The sequence below is a fragment of the Durio zibethinus genome, chromosome 18 (genome assembly GCF_047325235.1).
Source record: "Durio zibethinus cultivar Kanyao isolate XHJ-2024 chromosome 18, ASM4732523v1, whole genome shotgun sequence".
In the NCBI taxonomy this organism is placed as follows: domain Eukaryota; kingdom Viridiplantae; phylum Streptophyta; class Magnoliopsida; order Malvales; family Malvaceae; genus Durio; species Durio zibethinus.
In genome coordinates, this window is record NC_143179.1 from 8,295,167 (window position 1) to 8,317,012 (window position 21,846).

A 21,846-nucleotide genomic window follows, 5' to 3' on the forward strand; every position below is an offset into this window, starting at 1 on the left:
AAGATTAATTAGATAATATTATTTTATTAAAAAATATTAATTTTCTATTATTTATTTTAAAAATTAATAATTATTTATTAATTTGATAATATTATTTAATTAATCTAGAGTGAATAAAATTTATAAATTGGCAGTATAACAAATAAAAATCTTTTATTTATATAATCACCTTTAAAAATAAATTTAATTTTTAATATTTATAATTTTTTTAAACACTTCTATTAAAAAAAAATTCCCTTATAAAACCTTAAAAAGGAAAAAGGTTGTTAGTACCATTCCATATAAAATAGGCGCCCAAAAATTAAGGTGTCAAAACCAACTCTCCTCCGTCTCTCTACTTTCATTTCGCTTAGCTTGAAAGGCTAAAACCCTTCTCTCTACCAGTCAACTGCTATGGCACCCTCCTTTCTCAGCATTGTCTCCTTATACGGTATCTATCTCCGCCGATGCTTTGCCACCTCTGGCCTCACTTCACAATCTGTTGACATTGACGACGAGACCGCTATCCACTTATGGGCTCCAAAGCCTGATCAAACAGCCCAAGAACAAAAACCCGCGTTGCTTTTGCTTCACGGATTCGGACCGAGCGCTATGTGGCAATGGCGTCGACAGGTCCAGTTCTTTACCTCTTACTTCCATGTTTACGTTCCCGACCTGATCTTCTTCGGGAATTCCACAACGAAGTCCGAGGAAAGGTCCGAGATTTTCCAGGCTGCTTCGTTCGGTAAGTTGATGGAGAAGCTTCAAGTGAAGAAGTACCACGTTATGGGGACTAGCTACGGAGGGTTTGTGGCGTACCACATGGCGAAACTGTGTCCGGACAAGGTGGAGAAAGTGGTGATAGCGAGCTCTGGAGTTAACATGAGAAAAGCAGATAACACGGCGTTGCTGAAGAGAGGTAATTTGGAGAATATTGAGGAGATTATGCTCCCGGAGACCGCTACTCAGTTAAGGACTTCAATTCGTTTGGCTGTGTCCAAGCGTTTCAACATAATTCCTGAATTTCTATTGAATGACTTTGTCAACGTAAGTTTTTTCTTTTCCTTGTAACTTTGATCATAAGTAGCTTTAATTATAAAGAGGGGTCAGAACAATCTTTACAAGATTTGAATCTTTTTTTGAAATAATACTAGATCTGAATCTTGAATTCTTGGTCTTTGGAGAAAAAGTAATAGCAAAAAGAAGGAAAAAAAGAAGAGACCAAGAACTTTGATGAAGGTGGAAGAAGAAGGGAAAGGCCAGGAGAGCTCAGCTGAATCAAGGAGAATCCTTACTTGTAACACAATCTTTAATTAATTAATCTTACTAACTACATGTATGCACGTAAAGAATGAAGCCCATTTTAGCTTTAATAATTTCAAGGTAAAGTAATAAACAGTTCTCTTTCTTTATTTGCATTTTCCAGGAAAATTGTCCAAAATCCAAATGTAAGGTTTCTTCACTTATTTATTCCTTCTGGAAGCTGGGTTCCACTTCCATTTCTAGTTCAAATCTTAATTCCAAGGACCTAGTAGTAATAGGCAAATTCTTTTTTTTTCCCTATTTTTATCACTAAAGTGTAATGTCTGTCTATTTAAGAAAACGAAAGCTGTCATGTTGCTTGATCAACATTAGCACTATATATTTTTCTTAGTTAATTTCATGCAAATGCAGCAATTGTACTCAGATAATAGAAAGGAGAAAATGGAACTTCTAAGGGGAGTGACCCTTGTCGCGGATGATGATACAGTCAAGGTTGCGCCCCTTCAACAGGTACATATCCACCATCATTTTTACATACCGTCATAAAAATATCTGCAAACTTTCCCTGTTCATATCAATTTTACCAACAGCAGCACCTAACCCCATTACAGTATCTAGTGTTCTATGTTATAGTTGTTTAACTTCCATTGATTATTGATATATATATATATATATATATATATTGCTGCTTAATGTTTCATGTGCCTGTTGATTAGGATGTCCTGTTGGTTTGGGGAGATGAAGACCAGATTTTTCCATTGAAAATGGCTCATGAACTCAAGGAGTATGAACACTGCACCCTTGATTCAATCCCCAAAATTTTCATGATTAATGTATTATTTCACAAATCTGTCAGCTTAAACAATGAAGCTTTTGGCTATTTGGGATTTCAGGCTTCTTGGGAAGAAGACGAGACTGGAAGTAATAGACAACACATCTCATGTACCCCAGATTGAGAACTCAGCACAGTTCAACAACATTGTCAAAAACTTCCTATGTGGGTCTTGATCTTGATTATATGCTATCATTAATTTAATTTCCTATATTAAAATTGTAAATTTCTATGTAATGTTGTTGGAACATTCAAGAATAAACCTTCTTCCATCCTTGAGTTCCTGATTTTGATTTTCACAAATTAGCTTTGATTTCTTTACAAATTATAAAGAAAACATAGGCTTTTAAGACTTTAAAAGCCTATGTTTTCTTTATAACCAATTGCTGTTCTTGTACGGGCTTCTTTTAATAATTTTAGGAAATTTCCAAAAATATGATCATCATTGAATTATGTACATTTTTTGTGACAAAATTTATATATATTTTTACATAAAAAACCTTCTTATTAAACTTAATTGAATCATGAAATGGATGGGATATGAGAACGGGAATGACAGAAACTTACTAACTCAACCAATAAAATTTTAAGTAGGAAATACTGGAAAATTGGCCAAAAAAACAAAAGACCACCCAGTAGACCAGTCATTGTTTTTCATCCAAAAAAAGTGAAAAAAAAATCTTTAATTTTCTTTTTTTCTTTGGTCAAAATGTGGGAGGAAGATGGCTTTCTAAACAGAGAGAATCAGAGGGAAAAGCACAGGAAAAAGAAAGACAGTAGCAGCAGCAGGAGCAGCTGCTGCAGCAGAGTCCAGTCCAGTCTAAGCGCCTGTATATAATTTCCCGACACACCCATTCCACACTTCCTATCATATTATAAAAAAATATAAAAATACTAGATTCTGCTACATAAATAGAGTGTTTTTTTTTTTTTTTTTTTTTTTTTTTTTTTCTGTTTTTCTATTATTTGATGTACACATCTTTTTCTAACTTTGACTGAAGATAGAGAGAAAAAGAATGCAGCCAAAGCCGATGCCTTCGCAGCGATCTTTCTTCTTTCTTCCTGGCTTGCCTCTCTAAAATCTATTCTCATTTTATTTATATTCACAATTTTCACACTAACTTATACAAAGTTTCAAACTTTTTTTATTTCTACTAATAAAAATCCATACTTACCAAAAAACAAAAAAAGCAAAAGCATTTTCTTTTTAACTCTGGTGTATGTGTGTGTTTACCCTGCCCCAATTGTGCAAATCTTGAGCCAACCCTTTACTTCATTAAGCTCGCCAGAGACCGGGCCATTCTTGTTATTGGGTAAGTTTCCCTCTCTCTCTCTCTCTCTCTCTCTCTCTCTCTCTCTCTCTCTCTCTCTCTTTTTGCATTTTGTTGAAGTTTCAATCTCCTTTTTTTTTTCTTAAGATCTTTTGGTTTCTTTGGCTTGAACTTGGAGATCTCTTTGTTGGTTTTTTGGTGAACTGGTAATTAGATCAAGAGGATTTTAGCTATGCTCTTTTAGTGTTTTGTTGTTTTAGCATTTTGGGTTTTCTTTTTCTTACAAGTGTCTGCCTTGGTTCTACCGATTTCTTACTGTTCTTTTGAGGTGAAGGTTTTAAGGTAAACTAAAATGGTGAGCAGCTAAGATTTGTAGTTCTTGCTAATTGGTGGATTATGAAGTACAGTGAGACTGTTGTTTGATAAAGTTGTGCGCTTTAGTTTGTATAACTTGATTATAATCTTCATGGAAAAGTTGGGGAGGCATGAGAATTATGCGGTGAAGGAGGGTGGTAAAGTCCAAAACGTCGTAAACATCTAAAGGAGGGTATGTTGATTGTGTGTGGTTAAATGGTAAACACAGAAATGGACAGTCATGTATGGTGTACTTATTGTTCTCTACGACATGTGTCTTTGCTGTCATGCTCCCATTAAGTTTGTAGATTCATGAAAGTGACATGGAATTTGATCACTGATTTGCAGTCTTACATCTGAGTGGGAATTTTATCAAATATGATAGGCTATAGTCCATGTTTCTACCTTTTTGAATGTTTTGGCTGCTGATCGTATGAGTTTGCTCAGCTGGATTGCATGCCATTTAATCCATATTTCCAGGACTAGAATTTTCTTATGATTTGTGATTTTGCCTCGCTAGGAAGTTTCTCAAGTTGATTTAAGAAATTTCTTGATTTTTAACTGAAGGATCTCTTTTAGGGTAGACATCCGTAATCATATTTGGCTTTCTGCTTAGGTTGGCTTAATTACATTATTAGCAAATACTGTAGGAGGCAACGGTACATAAGACACCTTTTGGGGCTTGATTCACGCATCTTCTATGCTGTCACTCTTCTAGAGAATATGGGCTTACTCTGCAGCAAGAACCGTCATTACACTGAAGCAGATGCTGAGGAGAATTCACAGGTAAGCTACAATTTACATATATCATCTGTCACCCTTTTATGGAGTACAACTGGGTGAACTCTCTGGATATGGTTTTATTTACACAATCTGTTCCTTTCAGTTTAATTTCTAGTTTGTGGCTTTTCAGGCTGCAGAAATTGAAAGGAGAATTGAACAAGAAACAAAGGCTGAAAAGCATATCCAGAAGCTTCTAGTACTTGGTGTGTAGAACTTGGATTGTGCTCCTTGCTGCCTTATTTGTTCACAAAGAACAAGTTATGTACTTTTATATTTTGCCTGTGTTAAATTCTTGTTCTTATATTTAAATGGTTGAAAACATCAATGTGGAACCATTCGTTGTTTTGATCAATTAAGTCTTAACAATTGAGATAAGCAGTTGAGCACCCTAATCTGTTCTTGCCAATTTGCTGCAATGCTTTTTTTTTTTTTTGTTCTTTCAATGCTTGTAACTCTCCAACCCCCTCCTCCTTCTCTTCTCCATAAATGATTCAAATGTTCTTTTGTTTTTAGGTGCTGGTGAATCTGGGAAATCAACAATTTTTAAGCAGGCAAGACAGATTGATTGGTCCTTTATTGAATTGTATTTCATATTTTTTGAAAATGCTGATATCTGTATCTTCTTTTTATTCTACATGACTTGTGTGCAGATAAAGCTTCTATTCCAAACAGGCTTTGACGATGCAGAACTAAGGAGCTATATCTCAGTCATCCATGCCAACATCTATCAGACTATAAAAGTACGCAATACCTGAAAAGGGTGTGTTTGTAATTTCCCTTTCGTACAATATAAATATATAAGGGCATCTGGCGTCAGTTATCTATTATGAGATATTTTATTTCTGTTATGAGTTGCACTTTTATCTATGTTTTTAAATTGTGCTTTACATGGTCCAACAGATACTTTATGATGGATCAAAGGAATTCGCTCAAAATGATGCTGATTCTTCCAAATATGTTTTATCCAGTGAAAATAAGGTTTGAAGTCATCATTTTCTGCTACACAGTATTTGTTGAGTTTATTAAATTGCATGCCTTTTTTTTTTTTGAATAAATCATTTCTGATTTGTTCAAAATAGTACATCAACTTTCTATTCTCTATCAGATTATTGGAGAGAAACTATCAGAAATTGGAAGCCAGTTGGATTATCCACGTCTAAATAGAGAACTTGCACATGAGATAGAAACTCTCTGGAAAGATTCTGCAATTCAGGTAACTACCATTTTATCTATATATGATATAAGATGATTTTGCATGCATAAGCATACCTCCATTGCTTAGTTTTGTATTTTTAGTGTTTCTTCTTTTTTTTTTAAAGGGGGGGGGGGGGGGGGGGGGGGGGCGCAGAGGGTGTGGAATTTACTGAATCTGTTGAAATTAGAAGGTTACTGTTTATGGTGCATTTAGTACTTATTCGCTCTATGTACTTGTAGGAAACCTATGTTCGTGGTAATGAACTTCAAGTTCCAGATTGTGCTCATTATTTCATGGAAAATTTGCAAAGATTGTCTGATGCAAATTATATTCCAGCAAAGGTATCTAGAATTTGCATTATTTCCTTCTTACAAAAGTTGTTGTGGCATGCATACATCCTGCTTATCAGAACAATTGTCATATTTATGTACCTCTCAATAAGATGAGCAAGCATGATTCAGCGAACATTCAAAATGAAATTTTTATGTGCCTGTCAGCCTGTCTGGATCTATATTAGCTTAGTTAACATGCAAGCTGTCAGTCACATTTCATGATAGCTTCTCTTCTAAAGTTATTTCTCAAAAGTGTAGAAGGTATGTATTTCAGAATTTCTAACTCTGTCCATCAGCTTCCTAATATGTTTTCATATTGCAGGAGGATGTTCTATATGCAAGAGTTCGTACAACTGGTGTTGTAGAAATCCAGTTCAGGTGAATTACATTTCTTCCTAATCTCTACTTTGCCTGTGCAAGTGCATTAATGTTAGAACTAGGTTAGCCCTAATAAATGAACCTGTGTTTTGCCTTCGAGATATCTAATTTACTTATTTCAGATTTATATACATATAAATAAATTCAAATAGGTACTCAATTATTTTTTTTACTTGACATGATCTTTGGACATTATAGTTTTAGTAATGTGACTTGAATCAATTGTTAGATCATAGATGCAGGGTTATTTCTTGTCCACATTGACTTTGTTTGGTATATTGATTGCTAACTCATGTTGTCTATGACCTCTGCAGCCCTGTGGGGAAGAATAAGAAAAGTGGTGAAGTATACAGACTCTTTGATGTGGGAGGCCAGAGAAATGAGAGAAGGAAATGGATCCATCTTTTTGAAGGAGTTACTGCTGTGATCTTTTGTGCTGCTATTAGCGAGTAAGATCCCTTTTTCTTTTGCCACCTTAAATTTCCTTTTGTTTGTATGCCTAACAATATGACTCTGTATCTATCGAAGCATGGTGTCAAAACGCCAAAATTTTAACCTGATAATTATTGCTGTTTTAGCTATGATCAAATTGAGGATGGACAGAAGAACCGGATGATGGAGACAAAAGAACTATTTGATTGGGTCTTAAAGCAACCATGCTTCGAGGTTTTCTCCATGCTATATATGCTCTTTGTATGTGTAGAAGGCTGAGGATAGCTCATAGCTGGTATTTCACTTCATTTAAAAACTTGTTTGTTTTGTGCAGAAAACATCCTTCATGCTGTTTCTAAACAAATTTGACATATTTGAAACGAAGGTTCTAAAAGTAAGGCCGGTATAACGGTATCGGATGTTGAAAATTTAGCATCAGTATGGTCTTTGACATTCTACATTCTGTAGGTTCCGCTAAATGTATGCGAGTGGTTAAAAGATTACCAACCAGTTTCAACAGGAAAGCAAGAGATTGAGCATGCATACGAGTAAGTAATTCACTAATTTGTCTCACCTTTCATGTAAACGAGGAATTTCAATCCTATACCCATTTATTATTCTCTTTCTGTTCAGGTTTGTAAAGAAGAAATTCGAGGAGTTGTATTTTCAAAGCACAGCCCCTGATCGAGTGGATCGGGTCTTTAAGATCTACAGAACCACTGCCCTTGACCAGAAGCTCGTGAAGAAAACTTTCAAGCTAGTGGACGAGACTTTGAGACGGAGAAATCTCTTCGAGGCTGGGTTGTTGTGACTGCAGCAGCCTGTTTCCAACGACTGTTCATAATATGACTGAATGTGATCAGATTTTGGATGTTTTAAGGTCGGAGGAAACACCCATCTATTGACTGCTGGCATATCATATTATTGTCATATTTTCTTCACAGGCTAAGTTTTGGTTTTTCCCATTTTGTTGATCAGTTATCACAAGGTTAAAATGTGTTTTTTTTTTTTTTTTAAATCCCCATGATTCTAGAGACTCTGATTTGTTCATAGGAAAACATTCCCTGAGAATTTGTTTTCCTTGTCTGTTTATTATATTTCAAGTTGGGGATCGGATCAGGCGTATGAAGGAACAATGAACATGATATTCTTTCTATCCTAGTAATACAACTCATTGTTATTCATGTTCCACTCTGTGGGAACAATGAACATGAAATTAAATCTCACTTTTGGTCACTATTGTTATGGTTACAACGAAGCCATGATTTCATGATTAATAATACAACAACTTAGCCCTAGCTAATTAGAAAGCTGGAGTTTTTGTGACAATTCAGTGGGGCCGCATCGTCCGCGTCAGAGAAAAGATCAAAAGTACAAAGAAATAATAAAACCATTTTGTTTTCCACTTTTGTCCTTCCAAAAAGTCTGGAGCCACTGTGACTTGTTTTTCTTCTTATCCATTACAGAGCATATTCCATTCTCTCTCCCTCAAACAAAAACTGACACCAAAAAAAAAAAAAAAACCCCAACTTTTGGTAATTTGAACCTCGTGATCTCGACATGCAAATTTTCTTCTCGTAATTTCAGGCACGTCTTTTCACGTTTCACTTTCTTCCCTTTTTCGACTTTTTTTTTTCCTTGTAAAATTCATTATAATTCTTGGTGATTTAATTTACTACTTCTTTTCATTGCCGTTCTAAAATCGATATGGTTGAAGTCTGATTTGATTATCGATTTTTCTTTGTAGATGAATTATATCGAATTAGTGGTAAAATTGAACACCCAATTTGTCCAGTTCAGAAAAGGTCAAGGTTTCTGAATTGAGCATTTATCTGAAGTCAGAAATATGTGGAATAATTGGTTGTTTTTCATGGATTTAGATGGAAGAGGGTCTCCATATATTTTTTCAACGGATCCCTTTGTATCCAATGGTTTGGGAGCTCATTTGTTTTCGCAGTTTAGTTCATTTGTTGACAGCTCTTTGTACCGTTCTAAACGCTTGTAAGTTTGGCATTTCGAGAAGCTTTTAGTTGCATGCACATGTTTGGGGGTTCATTACTGTTTTGGATCTCTAGTACGTCGACTTCGAATTTGAGTAGGAATATATCGACTGGTAATCAACATGGTTTGAAATCTGGATGTTGTAAGCCTTCAGCTCTGGTTAAGCACATTGCTCCTTGTAAGAATCATCTTGCTGGATTTCACTTTGCTTCTGAATCGAAAGCCCAATCTGCCACCCCACTTTTTTTGGTAAAATTTCGAGTTATGCGATGAGACACTTCTTTGGAGAAGCGGAAGCACTCCAATCCCCTCCTCTGCTGTCATTAGCTGCTGCTCTGATACCACCATTTGACAACTTGTAGGGTTTTTTATCGTGCAAATTACATTGTCTTTTATCTTTCTGGATCGTGTTTATCTATCACATGGTTTCTCATTGATTAAGATATTTGATTTAATGTTATCAGATCTGCAACAGTGCTAGCTGTTCCACTTGAAAACACGGAAGTTCAACTGCAAGAGTGCATGGATAGAAGGCCTCGTGAAGTTGGGCATCAAGGATGTGGCAGTCTATCTTTTCTAGATTTGAACCGGAGACGACATGCTGTTGAACCCAGAATCGGCATTGAGTTCCCAACAATATTGGATTACATATTAGATAGACAGAATAATTCCAGTTTAGCTTCTGAGGTAAAACATTGTGGACTGATTGCTGTTGCTAATGTGACCATCACTAACACACCCTGTATCAACCATTTGTGAACTGTGATATGCCTTTATCTGTTTGCCTGCATTAGTTTAGCCGCCTATTTATATTGTGGTATATTCACAATGTAGTTTGATATGCTCTCTGGAATTTAATTTCTTTTTCATGCTGTTAGCCATTTACTTCCTGCAGTTGCTTGCACGCATTATAGGCACCTTGATTGAAATTTTAAACTGATTTTAAAGCTTTCCATAGGTTTGCCATGGCATTTGCGTCACAAAACATATGGGCCAAACTTGAATAGTCACAATGTGAACGTTCATCACTTTAACATAATCCTGTCATTTTTTACATGTTGGGGGTTTCTGGGGTTTTTTTTTTTTTGCAATAACTTAAACAATATCTCAATGCTTTCAGGTGCTTGTTGGTACTGGATCAAGAACCATGAAGATAATCAAAATTAAGTCTCTGAAGGTATGCATTTGGTTTTTGTAAGTATTTGTGGTTTTTGCTTGATTCCTCCTGCATTATGTTATTAGTGATGCTGTTTTTCTAATGCTTCAACTACTCATGCTTGATTTTCCTTTTCCCCTTATAGAAATTCATCCACACTCTGTATGCTAGAGATTGGGTCCAAAGTATGCTTCTATTCCAGTGGGTGAACCAAACAAACACAATGATTTTTATCAGGATCTTCTTAGGTGCTTGAGAATGTTCGTGCTGACGACTTGTAACATTCATAAGTTGTTTGTTCAGAGTCATGAGTGTGGACGGATTTTAGGCTCAGTCTTGTATTTTTGCTCCCTTTTTGTTTTTTTTGCAGACTTTGCTGTCATTTCTGTGTCTATTTTCTTACAAATCTTTTCCTATATGAGTGTGCAGGGAGGATATTGGTATGACTGTTAGGCTAGTGGTTAACTGCAATGGGATGAAATTCAATACGGTAAGAGAGTAAGTTCTATTTCCCATTTGTTGTACAATTGAAAATTTTGTCAACTTGATAGTCCTGATTGCATGCCACTGCGACTCCTTGGAAACTGCTTTCTGTGAGGCTCATACGTTGATTAGGTGCTAGGGCTCTTGTGGGATCAGACTTGCAAATGTCTATTATCAATATTAAGTCTGATGAGAGCTGCTTGGATGAATTTGGATGGGCTGCATCTTGATTTTCTCATTTATTGGCTTTAATTGTGTATGTTGCAGTGCATTTGAAACATCTCTTCATGCACGTCTAGTAAAGGTAGGTAATCAAACTTGGTTGATTTTAATTTGCCCTTCCTTTCTGTTCTTTTAATTGGTCTTCTAGATCTGCTGGACTTCTGACAAATTTCTTGATTTCTGCTAGACAAATTCTAACACTGCTTATCATTGCCTAAGTACATTTGGCTCCTACTTCACTCAAGATATTGCATTGCCTGCGGTAATGCCACTTTATTTATCCTCTTTTCCCTATATGATTTAAGGCAGCAGCAACTCACCTTAACTCTATTGAGATATTTGCAGGGAACAATAATCAACTTTCAGCGGACAGCTGATGGACAACTAATTACCAAGAGTAAGTTCCTTTCTTGTTTTGTTTATCCCTTCTCCAACAGTAACAACCACTTAATGAGAATTATCTTGGGCTGTTTGTTCCATGGAAAATGAGTAAACAAGTGATCTGACTAAGCACAAATTTCGCCAATAATTTGTATTTGTAAAACATTGTATAAGTATACATTAATCTTATCGTGAAAGAAATATAACAAATATTTGTGCAGTTGGAGGGAACCAGATTGGAGCGGTCCATAGCAAGGATTTGTGCAGTAAGTAAATCTCCTTAGTCTTAGCGATTCTTTACGCTTTGAAGTGTGTGGATTAGCTGTAGAATACAATTTGAAACGCAGAGGTTGAGATCTAATATGGGTCGTATGCCGGGGGCTTTCTTCAACATATACATTGGAGATTCCCAGTGTTGGAGCAACTAAAGAAGACATTGGCAGAAATGTCAAAAGCATTATAAGGAGATGCTGAGGTGGCTTGTTTTCCATCAACATTGTCTCAATTTTTGAACGGGCAAATTGCTGCTGGCATTATGAACTTAACCTTTGATGGACGTTTATACAATACTTTAGAGGGGTGGTTGATGAATGTAATAGGGCAATCAGAAAATTCAATGCAAACCTTGCAATGGATTGCTCGCAAATACGAATCATAAAACCTATGATAGTTTTAATTGTTACAATATTATTTGTAGATGTCCCTATTATCATCTTTTTTGTGCACAAATGTAGTCGTCACATTGTTATTTTTCTTTAGATAACCGTTACTTACCAGAGGAAAACCAAATCCAATCACAATGATTGAAGTATGAATGTCATGGTTCATGCCTGTTGAAGGGGGAATTATTGATGCAAAACAAAAAAAGAGATAAACAGATTCAGCTGAAAACAAAGTTAACCAGAAAAGTATCAGAAATGTGTCAGCTATTTAATTTATTAGACGTTTAGGAACCAGAAAACTGGCAAATTCTCAGGACTTTGAAGAGTGGCCTTAAGGCCAAGATCTTTTTATAATGAAGGATTTCATCTACTTCACTTGCATTCTTCAATGAAATCCTCAAGGGTTGGGATTTTGCTTGCAATACTTGAGTGACCTCCCTCTTTCATTAATTTGTTAATTTCTCAGCAAGGATCTACATCAAATTGTCCACCAAAAATACTAACAAAGAGAATCAAATTTAAATTTTACAAACAAAATATTTTATTCTTATTGATTCAACCGATTTCCTGTGGACATTCATTTGTCAAATTTCAATTGTTATTATAACAATCATGGGAGACTAAAGTAATAGAACCTTCCGGTTGTTAAGTTAATTCAACAAAATAAAATGCTAGCTCATCATTCTATCTTGTTATTGTTCACGAATTTCCTTCATTCATTTTTTATAGCTAACACTAAATCTTAATAGTTTTTGGAATCGTAAGCACTAAAGATAGAATCGGTTTTTGTCTAACAAAACAATAATCCAATAATAAACACATCGTGAAACTGGGGGCTGAAATAACTGACCAAGAATCTCCTCGTTATTATTGCAGGAAAAAAATGCGAGGTCGAGAGCTAAGGGAACCCCAACTCTACCAATGATTCTAAATACCGCATATTAATTATAGTAAAAATCATGTTTAGTGTGCCTAAATAAGGGTAAACCTCCTCTGAAATTCTCTCAAATCTCCTCCACCTTCTCTCCTCCACTCCTAAATTTAACATACAAATGCGTTTTGGCTCACTATAACTAGTCCCTCTCTCATTCTTTCCAACCATCAAAACCCAAAACTAAACAATATTTCAACAAAAAAAGAGAGGCCCTGCTTTTAACTTGGCACTCGGATGCCTTGGAGCTCCTACCAAGGCCTCTCAAAATATTGAATTGTTTTGGAAGTAGATTTTGGGTTGTTGTTTCCATGGAAACTTTTGCAAGAACATCTGCTGCCGCTCTTGTGGCATGGTTGGCTCTTTTTCAAGGGTATCTAATCGCTGTTAATGGTCATAATTTTAACTACAAGGAAGCCCTCACCAAGTCCCTCCTTTTCTTGGAAGCACAGAGATCAGGGAAACTCCCTCCTAATAATAGAATACCCTGGAGAGGAGATTCTGCTCTTGATGATGGAAAAGAAGAAAATGTAACCCTTCATTCATTTTTTTCTATCTTCCATCAAAATATTCTTTGATTTGCATGCATGTTAATTTTGTGAATTACTAGTTGTTTAATTTTGCATTTAATTAATGCAGGTGGACCTTGTCGGAGGATATTACGATGCAGGAGACAATGTGAAGTATGGAATGCCCATGGCCTTCACAATTACCACCCTGGCATGGTCTGCTATTGCTTACAAATCCGAGCTGCAATCTTCTGGCGAGTTAGGAAATGTTCATGCGGCTATTCGTTGGGGCACTGATTATTTTCTAAAAGCCTCTTCTAGACGTAACAGATTGTACGTTCAGGTGAAGTAATCGAGACCCCATTTTCTCTATAGTCTATTCGCATTTGCTTTTATCAAATTATTACTGCATTTTTCAACAGTGTTTGATGCTTAATTTCTATGTTGGGTTTCTAAAAGGTTGGTGACCCTGTAAAAGACCATGAATGTTGGGTAAGACCAGAGAATATGAAGACACCAAGAACTGTCCTGAAAATTGATGAGAGCACCCCTGGAACAGAGATTGCAGCGGAAACTTCGGCCGCAATGGCTGCTGCTTCCATTGTCTTTAGACACATTGATCGTCCCTATTCACGTCACCTTCTTAACAAAGCCAAACTGGTATGTATATATATATTTTAGGCATTTATATATGCCTTTTTCTTTAAATGATTGCATTTTTGCTTTTTAACTGCAAGTTTCGGACGTTGAAGTTATTTTGTTTTGGCCATTTTTCTTCTCAGCTTTTCCAATTTGCCAAAGCACACAAGGGAACTTACGATGGAGAATGCCCCTTCTATTGCTCTTACTCTGGCTATAATGTAATCTCTCTTTCTCTATTCAATTCATTTGCTATTTTAATCTCAAACACAATGATAATTTGCAATCAGGAAGAATGAATGAGGGTGAATTTCTTTGATGATAGAAAAATTAATCTGAAATCAATTGATGCAATGAAATTGATCACGTATTGTTTGCCTCCATAATATTATGACATTCACCAAGCTAATTTCATTGGTTGGGAAAATACAGGATGAGCTGTTGTGGGCTGCAGCATGGCTATACACAGCCACCCATAAGCCTGCATATATGGTATACATCACAGAAGAAGCAGTTAGTGCAGTTGTCGATGAGTTTAACTGGGACCTCAAATACGCTGGAATTCAAGTCCTCCTTTCTCAGGTCTGATAAACTATAACAATATTTTTATTTCCACTCTTCGGGGGGGCAATGATGGCAGTTGATTTATTATTGATTGATTACATTCTTTTTGGAATGAACCTCATCTCACCAATATTCTTTTCAAAATGCAGTCTTTCTTTCAAGGTGACCAGGCTTTGAAATCCTACAAGGACCAAGCTGACAGTTATATTTGCTCAGTGCTTCCTGAAAGTCCTTATCACAAAATTCCCATGACTCCAGGTCTCTTCTGCCACTCCATATGTCTCTGCTTCGTTTTTGAGTGATGATGATAATGAAAATGATGCTTATATTTTAAGTACTGATTGATTTGATCAGGTGGTCTGATTCACTTGAGAGATGGAGCCAACCTTCAGTATGTTACTGGAGCTTCTCTCCTGTTCACCATCTATGGTGATTTGCTTCGAGAATACAACCAAAAGGTCCAATGTGGAGACAAACAGTTTGACTCCACCCACCTCTTGGCTTTTGCTAAGCAGCAGGTAAACAAATTTCCAAAAGCTGTCTTAAGAAAAAAGAAATGAAGTAGATTACATTAATTGCTTTGATGGCTACATAACACCAGTAATTAATAAATATCATTATATAATTAAATTTGAGATTTAATTCAATTGATTCATATTAGATTTTAATCTCAGACTGTCCAACATCTATAACTTTTTTCTATTCTCGTGACCTCTTTTTTTTAAAAAAATACTATATATGGTTATGTACTAATCTATTTCTTTGGTTGAATGGAAATTTACAGATGGACTACATACTAGGGCAAAACCCACTACGAAGATCATACATGGTTGGGTTTGGGAACAATCCACCAAAACAAGCGCACCACCGGGGTGCCTCAGTCCCATCATCGGATGCTAAGTTGGACGTGGGCTGCCCCATGAGCTTCGTTCGTTGGTACAACAAAAATGTACCAAACTCTAATGAGTTAACCGGCGCTATTCTTGGTGGACCTGACAAGCAAGATCATTTCAGTGATCTACGTTGGACATCCGTCTACACTGAGCCATGCACTTACGTCAACTCTCAAGCTGTCGCTGCCTTGGCAAGGCTTGCTTGCCCTGTTAAGCCATAATTTCTTTACCCAACTCAGTGTGCAGATGGTGGAACAGTTGTCTCAAACTAAACTAGTCATGTAGGAAAAAAAAATTAAGTTGTTTTGATCAAACTCATGAAAATTCCAAGTCAAAAACTATTGCTTTTCCAGAACTTTTACAATGGAATTTGACCAGTTACTATCTATTTGTGTAATTGAATTTATTTTTTCTGAGTTTGCTACTGTATTAAAGAAAAAGAAAAAACCTAATTTAGTGCATGAAATGAACATAAATTATGGTGCATTGCCGCATTGGACCCATTTCTTTTTGTTCCTTTTTTTTTTTTTCAAAGTACAATACTTTATTAAATTAAAACATCAAAGAGAATAAAACAAGAAGAAAAGCTTAAAACTAATAACATTAATCATATCCTCCAAAGCAAACGTGGACATATCCATATCCATACAATAATTAATTGATTAGATGACATAAAATGCAAAGCTGTTCTTATATTAAAAGCAAAAGCTGGCTTCCTTTAACTAAAAGAAGTCATTGTAATTATCATTATTATATGCCACTTAATTTCCCTACCACAACTTTTATCTCTTCATTTATTTTCTTTTAATGATATAAATCTCTTATTACACAATATTTAAAGAAAAAAAAAGTCCAACCCTAAAGTTTTAAAACTCTTAATATGAAACTTTTTTTAAAGAAAAGGTAAATAAAAAAGAAATATTAATAATTTACATGCAAATATCATTTATTTTGTTTTATCACTTTGGAATTTAGATTATTTTAAGTACATTTTGAATTTTAAAAAAATGAAAAAAAAAAAAGAAGAGAATTTTTATGTAAATGGAGAAAAGTGAGAGATCCATTGCGGATAAGGTTTTTGGTGTGTTCTTACTTCTTTTTTTTTTTTCATAAATATTGAAGAGGAAAAGATTTAAATGTATGTTTAGCTTATAAAAGGTCGCTGCTATACATATTAAGATAGATATAGGATTAATAAAAAAATTAAGATTAATGTGTGATTAATGTTGAACTATATGACTTTTATAAGTTAATATTTATAAAAAAAATTACGTAGTATTTATAAAAGAAATTCATGATTAATAATATTAGTTAAAATAAAAATATTTAACAAAAATAAAATTTAAATAATTAATCATAATTTTTTATAAGCACTAAATAATTAAAAATAAAATAATTTAGAAATCAATTTACATATTAACCAAAAAAAAAATTCCCAACTAAAACCCACATTAACCTAACGGAGCGTAGAGCGACGACCTCAATTCGATACTACCAATGAAGCCTTTCACCTTTTATTGTTTAGATCTATTTATTTTTTGAAAAATTTTCAATTGTTTTGCTTAGTTTTACAATAAAATATTTAATTTGCAATAAAATTTTTTTATTTTTTCATATAAAGACAACACAATTTCTTGTATAGAGAAAGATATTTATATAAGAATGTCGAATGGAACCATTTTGTACTGTCAAATTAACCTTGTATTACATATAAATACATGATCCTTTATATTCTATATTTTGTTACAAAGAGAAGAAAAAGATGTGTGGGTCCTACAAATGTAGATAAGGCTCAGCAGACATGGAGACCACGTCATATCCATCGCCGACCGGAGTGATACTTCGACGTGTCGTCACCCAAAACCTCTTCTCTTACATTGTTCCACGTGGCACGTCAGATCACCAATAATGAATCAGCTTTTTTTTTTGTTTTGTTTTAATGGGACTTTTCGCATTAATTAACGTCGTGCCACTGTCATTTCCTTTTATCCCACCAATTTTAAAACTGATGACACTTAATTTGGTTTGATTTTTTTAAATAATATATAATATTATAAAAATTTTAAAATATAATTTAAATTTAAATTAATTTATTTTTAAAATTGATCTAATTTTAATTAAATTTTATTGATTTTAGTTTGATTTATTAAATTTTAAATTTTTAAATTTTTATTTTTTATATATTATTTTAATAAAATTTTTAATATATTTTAATAAATTTATATATAAAATAATTATTTTATTTTATAAAATTTAAAAATATATAAAATTAATAAAAATATTTTTTTGATTTAATTTATTTTTATTTATTAAATTTTTATTTAAAATTTCATGTAAATTTAATATATATATATTTAATACGTAAATTTAATTTATATAAAATAAAAAATTAATTAAAATTAAACTAAATATTATAATTTTAAATTTATTTTTTTATTTTTTTATTTTTTTCCTCTATTTACACTTAAATCATTTAAATTAGTGATTGATTTGTTTTATTCGATAAAAAAATTTTGAGTTTAAATTTTATTGATAATTAATTATTAAAATTATTTTAAATATATAATTTATAATTATTTATTTATAATTATTAAATATAATATATTTTATCTTAATATAACAAACCGATTAATCTATCTTTAAAATTAAAAAAAAAAAAATTCGCTCAAATAAAGCATAATATTATTAGCATCAAAGTATATTCGAATGCAGACAAGACATTGTGGGCACGGGAAACACCTGATAACAGCTCTTTTTCATTTTTTTTTATGAAAATGAAAACAGTAATGTGGTTCTGACAATGAGTGGATAAGAGTAAGGGTCCCCACATGCTTTATTCAATAATCAATTATTTTTTTATATAAATTTTTATATTTACAACAACAGACAAACGATCAAATCTCCAAAACGCATAAACCCTTAATATCGTGCCTTCCTTCCAGTCTTTCTTTCATATTTTTTTGCTGTATCTTTGTTTGTTTCTGCTTCGAGGAAGAAAGACTTCTTTATTCTGTTTTGTTTTTACGGTTTGGGTGGCGAAAGGCAGAAGAAGTAAATCATGTCGATTGCATCGGAAAGGATTGAAGCGTCAGGGTTTGGGTGCGTGATGGAGTGCGCTTGTGATACTTCCAGGTTTGAATCCTCGCCGATGAAGGAACGGAAAGAGGTGGTGCTGCTGGTGGAGGAGGAGGAGGAGGAGGAGGAGGAGGAGGAAGACGATTGGAGGAGCTCATCGTCTACCACGACGTCGTCTTCGATCGGGAGGAATAGTGATGACGTGTCTGGAAGATCCTCGGACGTTAGAGATTTCGAGGAAAATGAGGTTCAAAGCGCCTATAAAGGTGGTTTAGACATGATGGATTCGCTCCAACAGGTTTTGCCTATGAGGTTCGTGTCTCCACTTGGCTTAGTTCTCCTGTCGGATTTTTTTTCCTAAAAAGTATATAATTATTTCTCAAAGGCTTTTTCTTTTCTTTTTTCTGGGTATTTAGAATATTCATTTTTAGGTAAGAATGGTTTAGATCTGTGTCAATTCAATTAGAAAAATATGTAAAAAAATTCAAATTTGTGGTTTTAAACAGGAGAGGCATCTCAAGCTTCTACAATGGCAAATCAAAGTCTTTCACAAGTTTGGCTGATGCTTCCTCAGCTTCATCGATTAGAGAAATAGCAAAACCTGAAAACGCCTATACTAGGAGAAGAAGAAACCTATTGGCAATCAACCATGTATGGGACAAAAACAGGAATAAAAGACCCATTAAACCGATTAGCTCAAGCAAAAGCACCTTGGCTCTTGCTGTTACCATGGGTAGCTCTGAAAGTATCTCTAGCACAAGTGACGACTCTACCTCAGCTTCAAGCCCTCGGCTTCCTCCATTGCACCCACAAACCAGAACATCTTTCAATAACAATAATAATAATAATAATAATAATACCCCATCGTCGCCGCCTTCAAGTAGCCGGAGTTTCTCTGATTGGCGGTCCTTCTCGTTGGCTGATGTACGGGGATATACTACTGTTATGGAAACCACAAATCCACATTGCTCTTTAATTAATGATAGAACTAACTATAAGAAAGGGATTTGAAAGAGATTTACGCTGGGATATGCATGTTTTATGCCTCGTTTCTTGTCCAAAGGAAGATGTTGCCTCCAGTTTTTGACAATTTGTAGTTTTTCTTTACCTGATGCAGGTGTATGATCACGCTGCTAAGTGCTAATTGCATTTTAACAATTCCTGTAAGTGACTTGTTGATAACAAACAAGTTTCATGCTTCTGTTTACTTGTTTTGATGCTGAAGAGAATCGGAGCTGATTGAAAGTAAATGGAGAGCGTCTGAAATTGATTTCAAATAGTTTCTTTTATCACATTTGTTCCATGGCAGAAAATGATGGCTTCATTTGTAGGAGAATAATGTGAAAGAATGGGCGAAACCATCTAAATCAATCATGCATCAATCGAAATAGATGACTCTAAAACAGGAAGCCTCCTTCTGAATGAAGAAAATTCATGCCTATTCCTAAGCAATGTTGTACCCACCTAGTCCTACGGCTACCCAATGTGGTCATGAGAGCAGCTGATGGACTGAATTTGACAAATTTTAGAATCTTTGCTTCTCAAATCTAATCTTTGAGTACCAACCTGTGCCCTCAAAGAGTAGTCGGACACCTTGTCAAACCTATGTATTAACGTTCACACGAGCTAGAATGTAAGTTCAAATAGCTGCCCGGCCCTTAAAATAATACAGTAGAATAACTTAATTTTGGCACCGGAGGTTCTATTGCTGGAATTGCAATATCTATATTGAAAATTTTACCACATACATTGGATGACCTTATCAATATTCAGTTGCTATCCCATTGACTACTAGGTGACTGTTGGGGAAGCCGTCCAGGGGATCTTGATTTTCCAGAAAGTACTTGGGCATTTATCCAGCAATTAGAATTTTACATGCAACTGAAACTCTGATGCTTTCTCACAAGAAACTGAACAATTTAACATTATTTAGCCAAAATAAATGAAAGATAGCCAAAAATGAGATTTGGGGCCCAGTGCTTCATCGATTTTCATCTCCAACCTGCCAAAAAAAAAAGTGCATGGAAAACACTAAAAAAAAGCTAAAATATTATTAAAAAATAGTACAGGATTGAATTGAGATAAAACAACAAAAAATGATGGCCTTTCAATCTCTTGAAGCTTTTGAAGATGACTGCAAGTCTGCAAGTACCATCACAACATCATTAATTCCTTTTATCAGTATCAGTAGATAGAACTGAAGCCTGACCGAAATCATAATGACCCAACCCAAGTTTGTATATTCACACCAAAGCAAGCAAAGTAGAAAATTACGAGAGAAGATCCATTTGCTAATGGGCCAAGGCCATTCATAATCCATTACATATCTCTTCTTGGTTTGGGCTATTAGCAATCAAGTAAAAGGCCCATTTAGTTTACAGTTACAGCACCCCCACCCGACTGAGGCACGTGTATTTGTCGTTGTACACTTTTTTTTGTTTTACCATCCGTACTATTAAGTATTTAATTTAAAATTCATAGATAAAAAGATTCAATTTAAATATAAAATTATAAGATATTAGATATTTATTAAATGTGAGATAATATTACATTAACATACCCCCATCACATGTAGACAAAAATAAAATAAACCTATTACATGACAGATTTAGAAAAAGTAACAAAAAAAAATCTGACTTAAAATTAATTAACTATAAGTGAAGAGATTTAACTCAAATATAAGGCTACAGGAATATGTTAGTGTGATGTTATTCTACGTCTAATAAATATCCAATATCCTATAATCATATATTTAAGTTGAGTTTCTTCAATTATTACTAATTGATGTTAAATTGAATACTTAATATGATATCAAAGTCAATATTTTTTTTTATTGCTTTTTTCAGATTTGTCACATGAAAAACTTCTTCTATCATGACATTTCCAAATTTGTTTTTTGTTACTTTTTTTCAAATTTGTCACATAAAAAAAAAATTTTTATCATGTCATTTTCAAATTTGTCACGGGTCTATTAGTACGGTATTATCTTACATTTAATAAATATTTAATATTTTGTAATTTTATATTTAAATTAGATCTCTTAACTTATTACTAATAAATTTTAAATTAGATACTTAATATGATATCAAAACTAAAAAAAATTTTTATTGATTTTTTAAAATTTATTATATAATAAATTTATTTTATTTTCATCTTTATGTAATAAAATTTGTTCTTATACTTTTATATTTAAGTTTAGTCAAATCAAACTCACTTACACATAATAAAATTCATTTTTATAATTTTATATTCAAGTTGATCACTTATCGATTATCAATTTCAATTTAACCTGACACCTTATGAAAGTGCAATCAACCACTTTTGTCAAGTCATTCTCATGATTCTGATCAGACATATGCATATGAAATTCAGTGAATATACTTTTATTAAAGTCTATTGTAACGAATAAAATGGATGATCAAACAAAATAAGGAGTACAAAAATCAAAGCTTGCCCTTCCTTGGCCTTGAACAAACTTAGTAAAAAAATTAAAGTTAAAAGTTGAAGACCA

The 21,846-nt window shown here is 33.9% G+C and overlaps 4 protein-coding genes and 1 pseudogene across 6 annotated transcripts; all 5 read left to right on the top strand.

Moving 5' to 3' along the window:
- Positions 1 to 289: 289 nt before the first annotated feature.
- On the top strand, positions 290 to 2,378 carry LOC111300401 (uncharacterized). The gene is made up of 4 exons (XM_022896039.2): positions 290 to 1,026; positions 1,654 to 1,752; positions 1,959 to 2,026; positions 2,136 to 2,378. The coding sequence occupies exons 1-4, from the start codon at positions 394 to 396 to the stop codon at positions 2,248 to 2,250; spliced, it is 915 nt and encodes a 304-aa protein (XP_022751774.2). The 5' UTR covers positions 290 to 393; the 3' UTR covers positions 2,251 to 2,378.
- A 690-nt stretch (positions 2,379 to 3,068) lies between these two features.
- Positions 3,069 to 8,010, top strand: LOC111299228 (guanine nucleotide-binding protein alpha-1 subunit-like). Of its 2 annotated transcripts, none has more exons than XM_022894304.2 (14): positions 3,069 to 3,387; positions 4,316 to 4,485; positions 4,613 to 4,685; positions 4,996 to 5,033; positions 5,133 to 5,222; positions 5,383 to 5,460; positions 5,588 to 5,695; positions 5,917 to 6,018; positions 6,332 to 6,387; positions 6,702 to 6,836; positions 6,966 to 7,053; positions 7,154 to 7,213; positions 7,288 to 7,367; positions 7,453 to 8,010. In XM_022894304.2, exons 2-14 carry the CDS (start codon positions 4,423 to 4,425, stop codon positions 7,628 to 7,630), a joined length of 1,149 nt encoding a protein of 382 aa, XP_022750039.2. In that variant the 5' UTR covers positions 3,069 to 3,387; positions 4,316 to 4,422; the 3' UTR covers positions 7,631 to 8,010. The 2 variants fall into 2 exon arrangements, with proteins under 2 accessions (XP_022750039.2, XP_022750040.2); XM_022894305.2 differs by having other exon boundaries at positions 3,254 to 3,387; positions 4,350 to 4,485.
- A 106-nt stretch (positions 8,011 to 8,116) lies between these two features.
- LOC111299229 (fatty-acid-binding protein 2-like) lies at positions 8,117 to 11,835 on the top strand (annotated as a pseudogene). The gene is made up of 11 exons (XR_016329731.1): positions 8,117 to 8,406; positions 8,567 to 9,178; positions 9,285 to 9,507; positions 9,941 to 10,014; positions 10,122 to 10,224; positions 10,406 to 10,474; positions 10,727 to 10,763; positions 10,869 to 10,943; positions 11,027 to 11,078; positions 11,284 to 11,328; positions 11,441 to 11,835. The product of XR_016329731.1 is annotated as a fatty-acid-binding protein 2-like (transcript).
- A 1,013-nt stretch (positions 11,836 to 12,848) lies between these two features.
- On the top strand, positions 12,849 to 15,754 carry LOC111300402 (endoglucanase 16-like). The gene is made up of 8 exons (XM_022896040.2): positions 12,849 to 13,185; positions 13,295 to 13,507; positions 13,624 to 13,824; positions 13,947 to 14,024; positions 14,236 to 14,385; positions 14,517 to 14,625; positions 14,722 to 14,885; positions 15,152 to 15,754. The coding sequence occupies exons 1-8, from the start codon at positions 12,967 to 12,969 to the stop codon at positions 15,479 to 15,481; spliced, it is 1,464 nt and encodes a 487-aa protein (XP_022751775.2). The 5' UTR covers positions 12,849 to 12,966; the 3' UTR covers positions 15,482 to 15,754.
- Positions 15,755 to 18,129: 2,375 nt separating this feature from the next.
- On the top strand, positions 18,130 to 19,526 carry LOC111300403 (protein OXIDATIVE STRESS 3 LIKE 1-like). Its single transcript, XM_022896041.2, has 2 exons — positions 18,130 to 18,647; positions 18,842 to 19,526. Exons 1-2 carry the CDS (start codon positions 18,319 to 18,321, stop codon positions 19,344 to 19,346), a joined length of 834 nt encoding a protein of 277 aa, XP_022751776.2. The 5' UTR covers positions 18,130 to 18,318; the 3' UTR covers positions 19,347 to 19,526.
- The last annotated feature ends 2,320 nt before the right edge of the window (positions 19,527 to 21,846 follow it).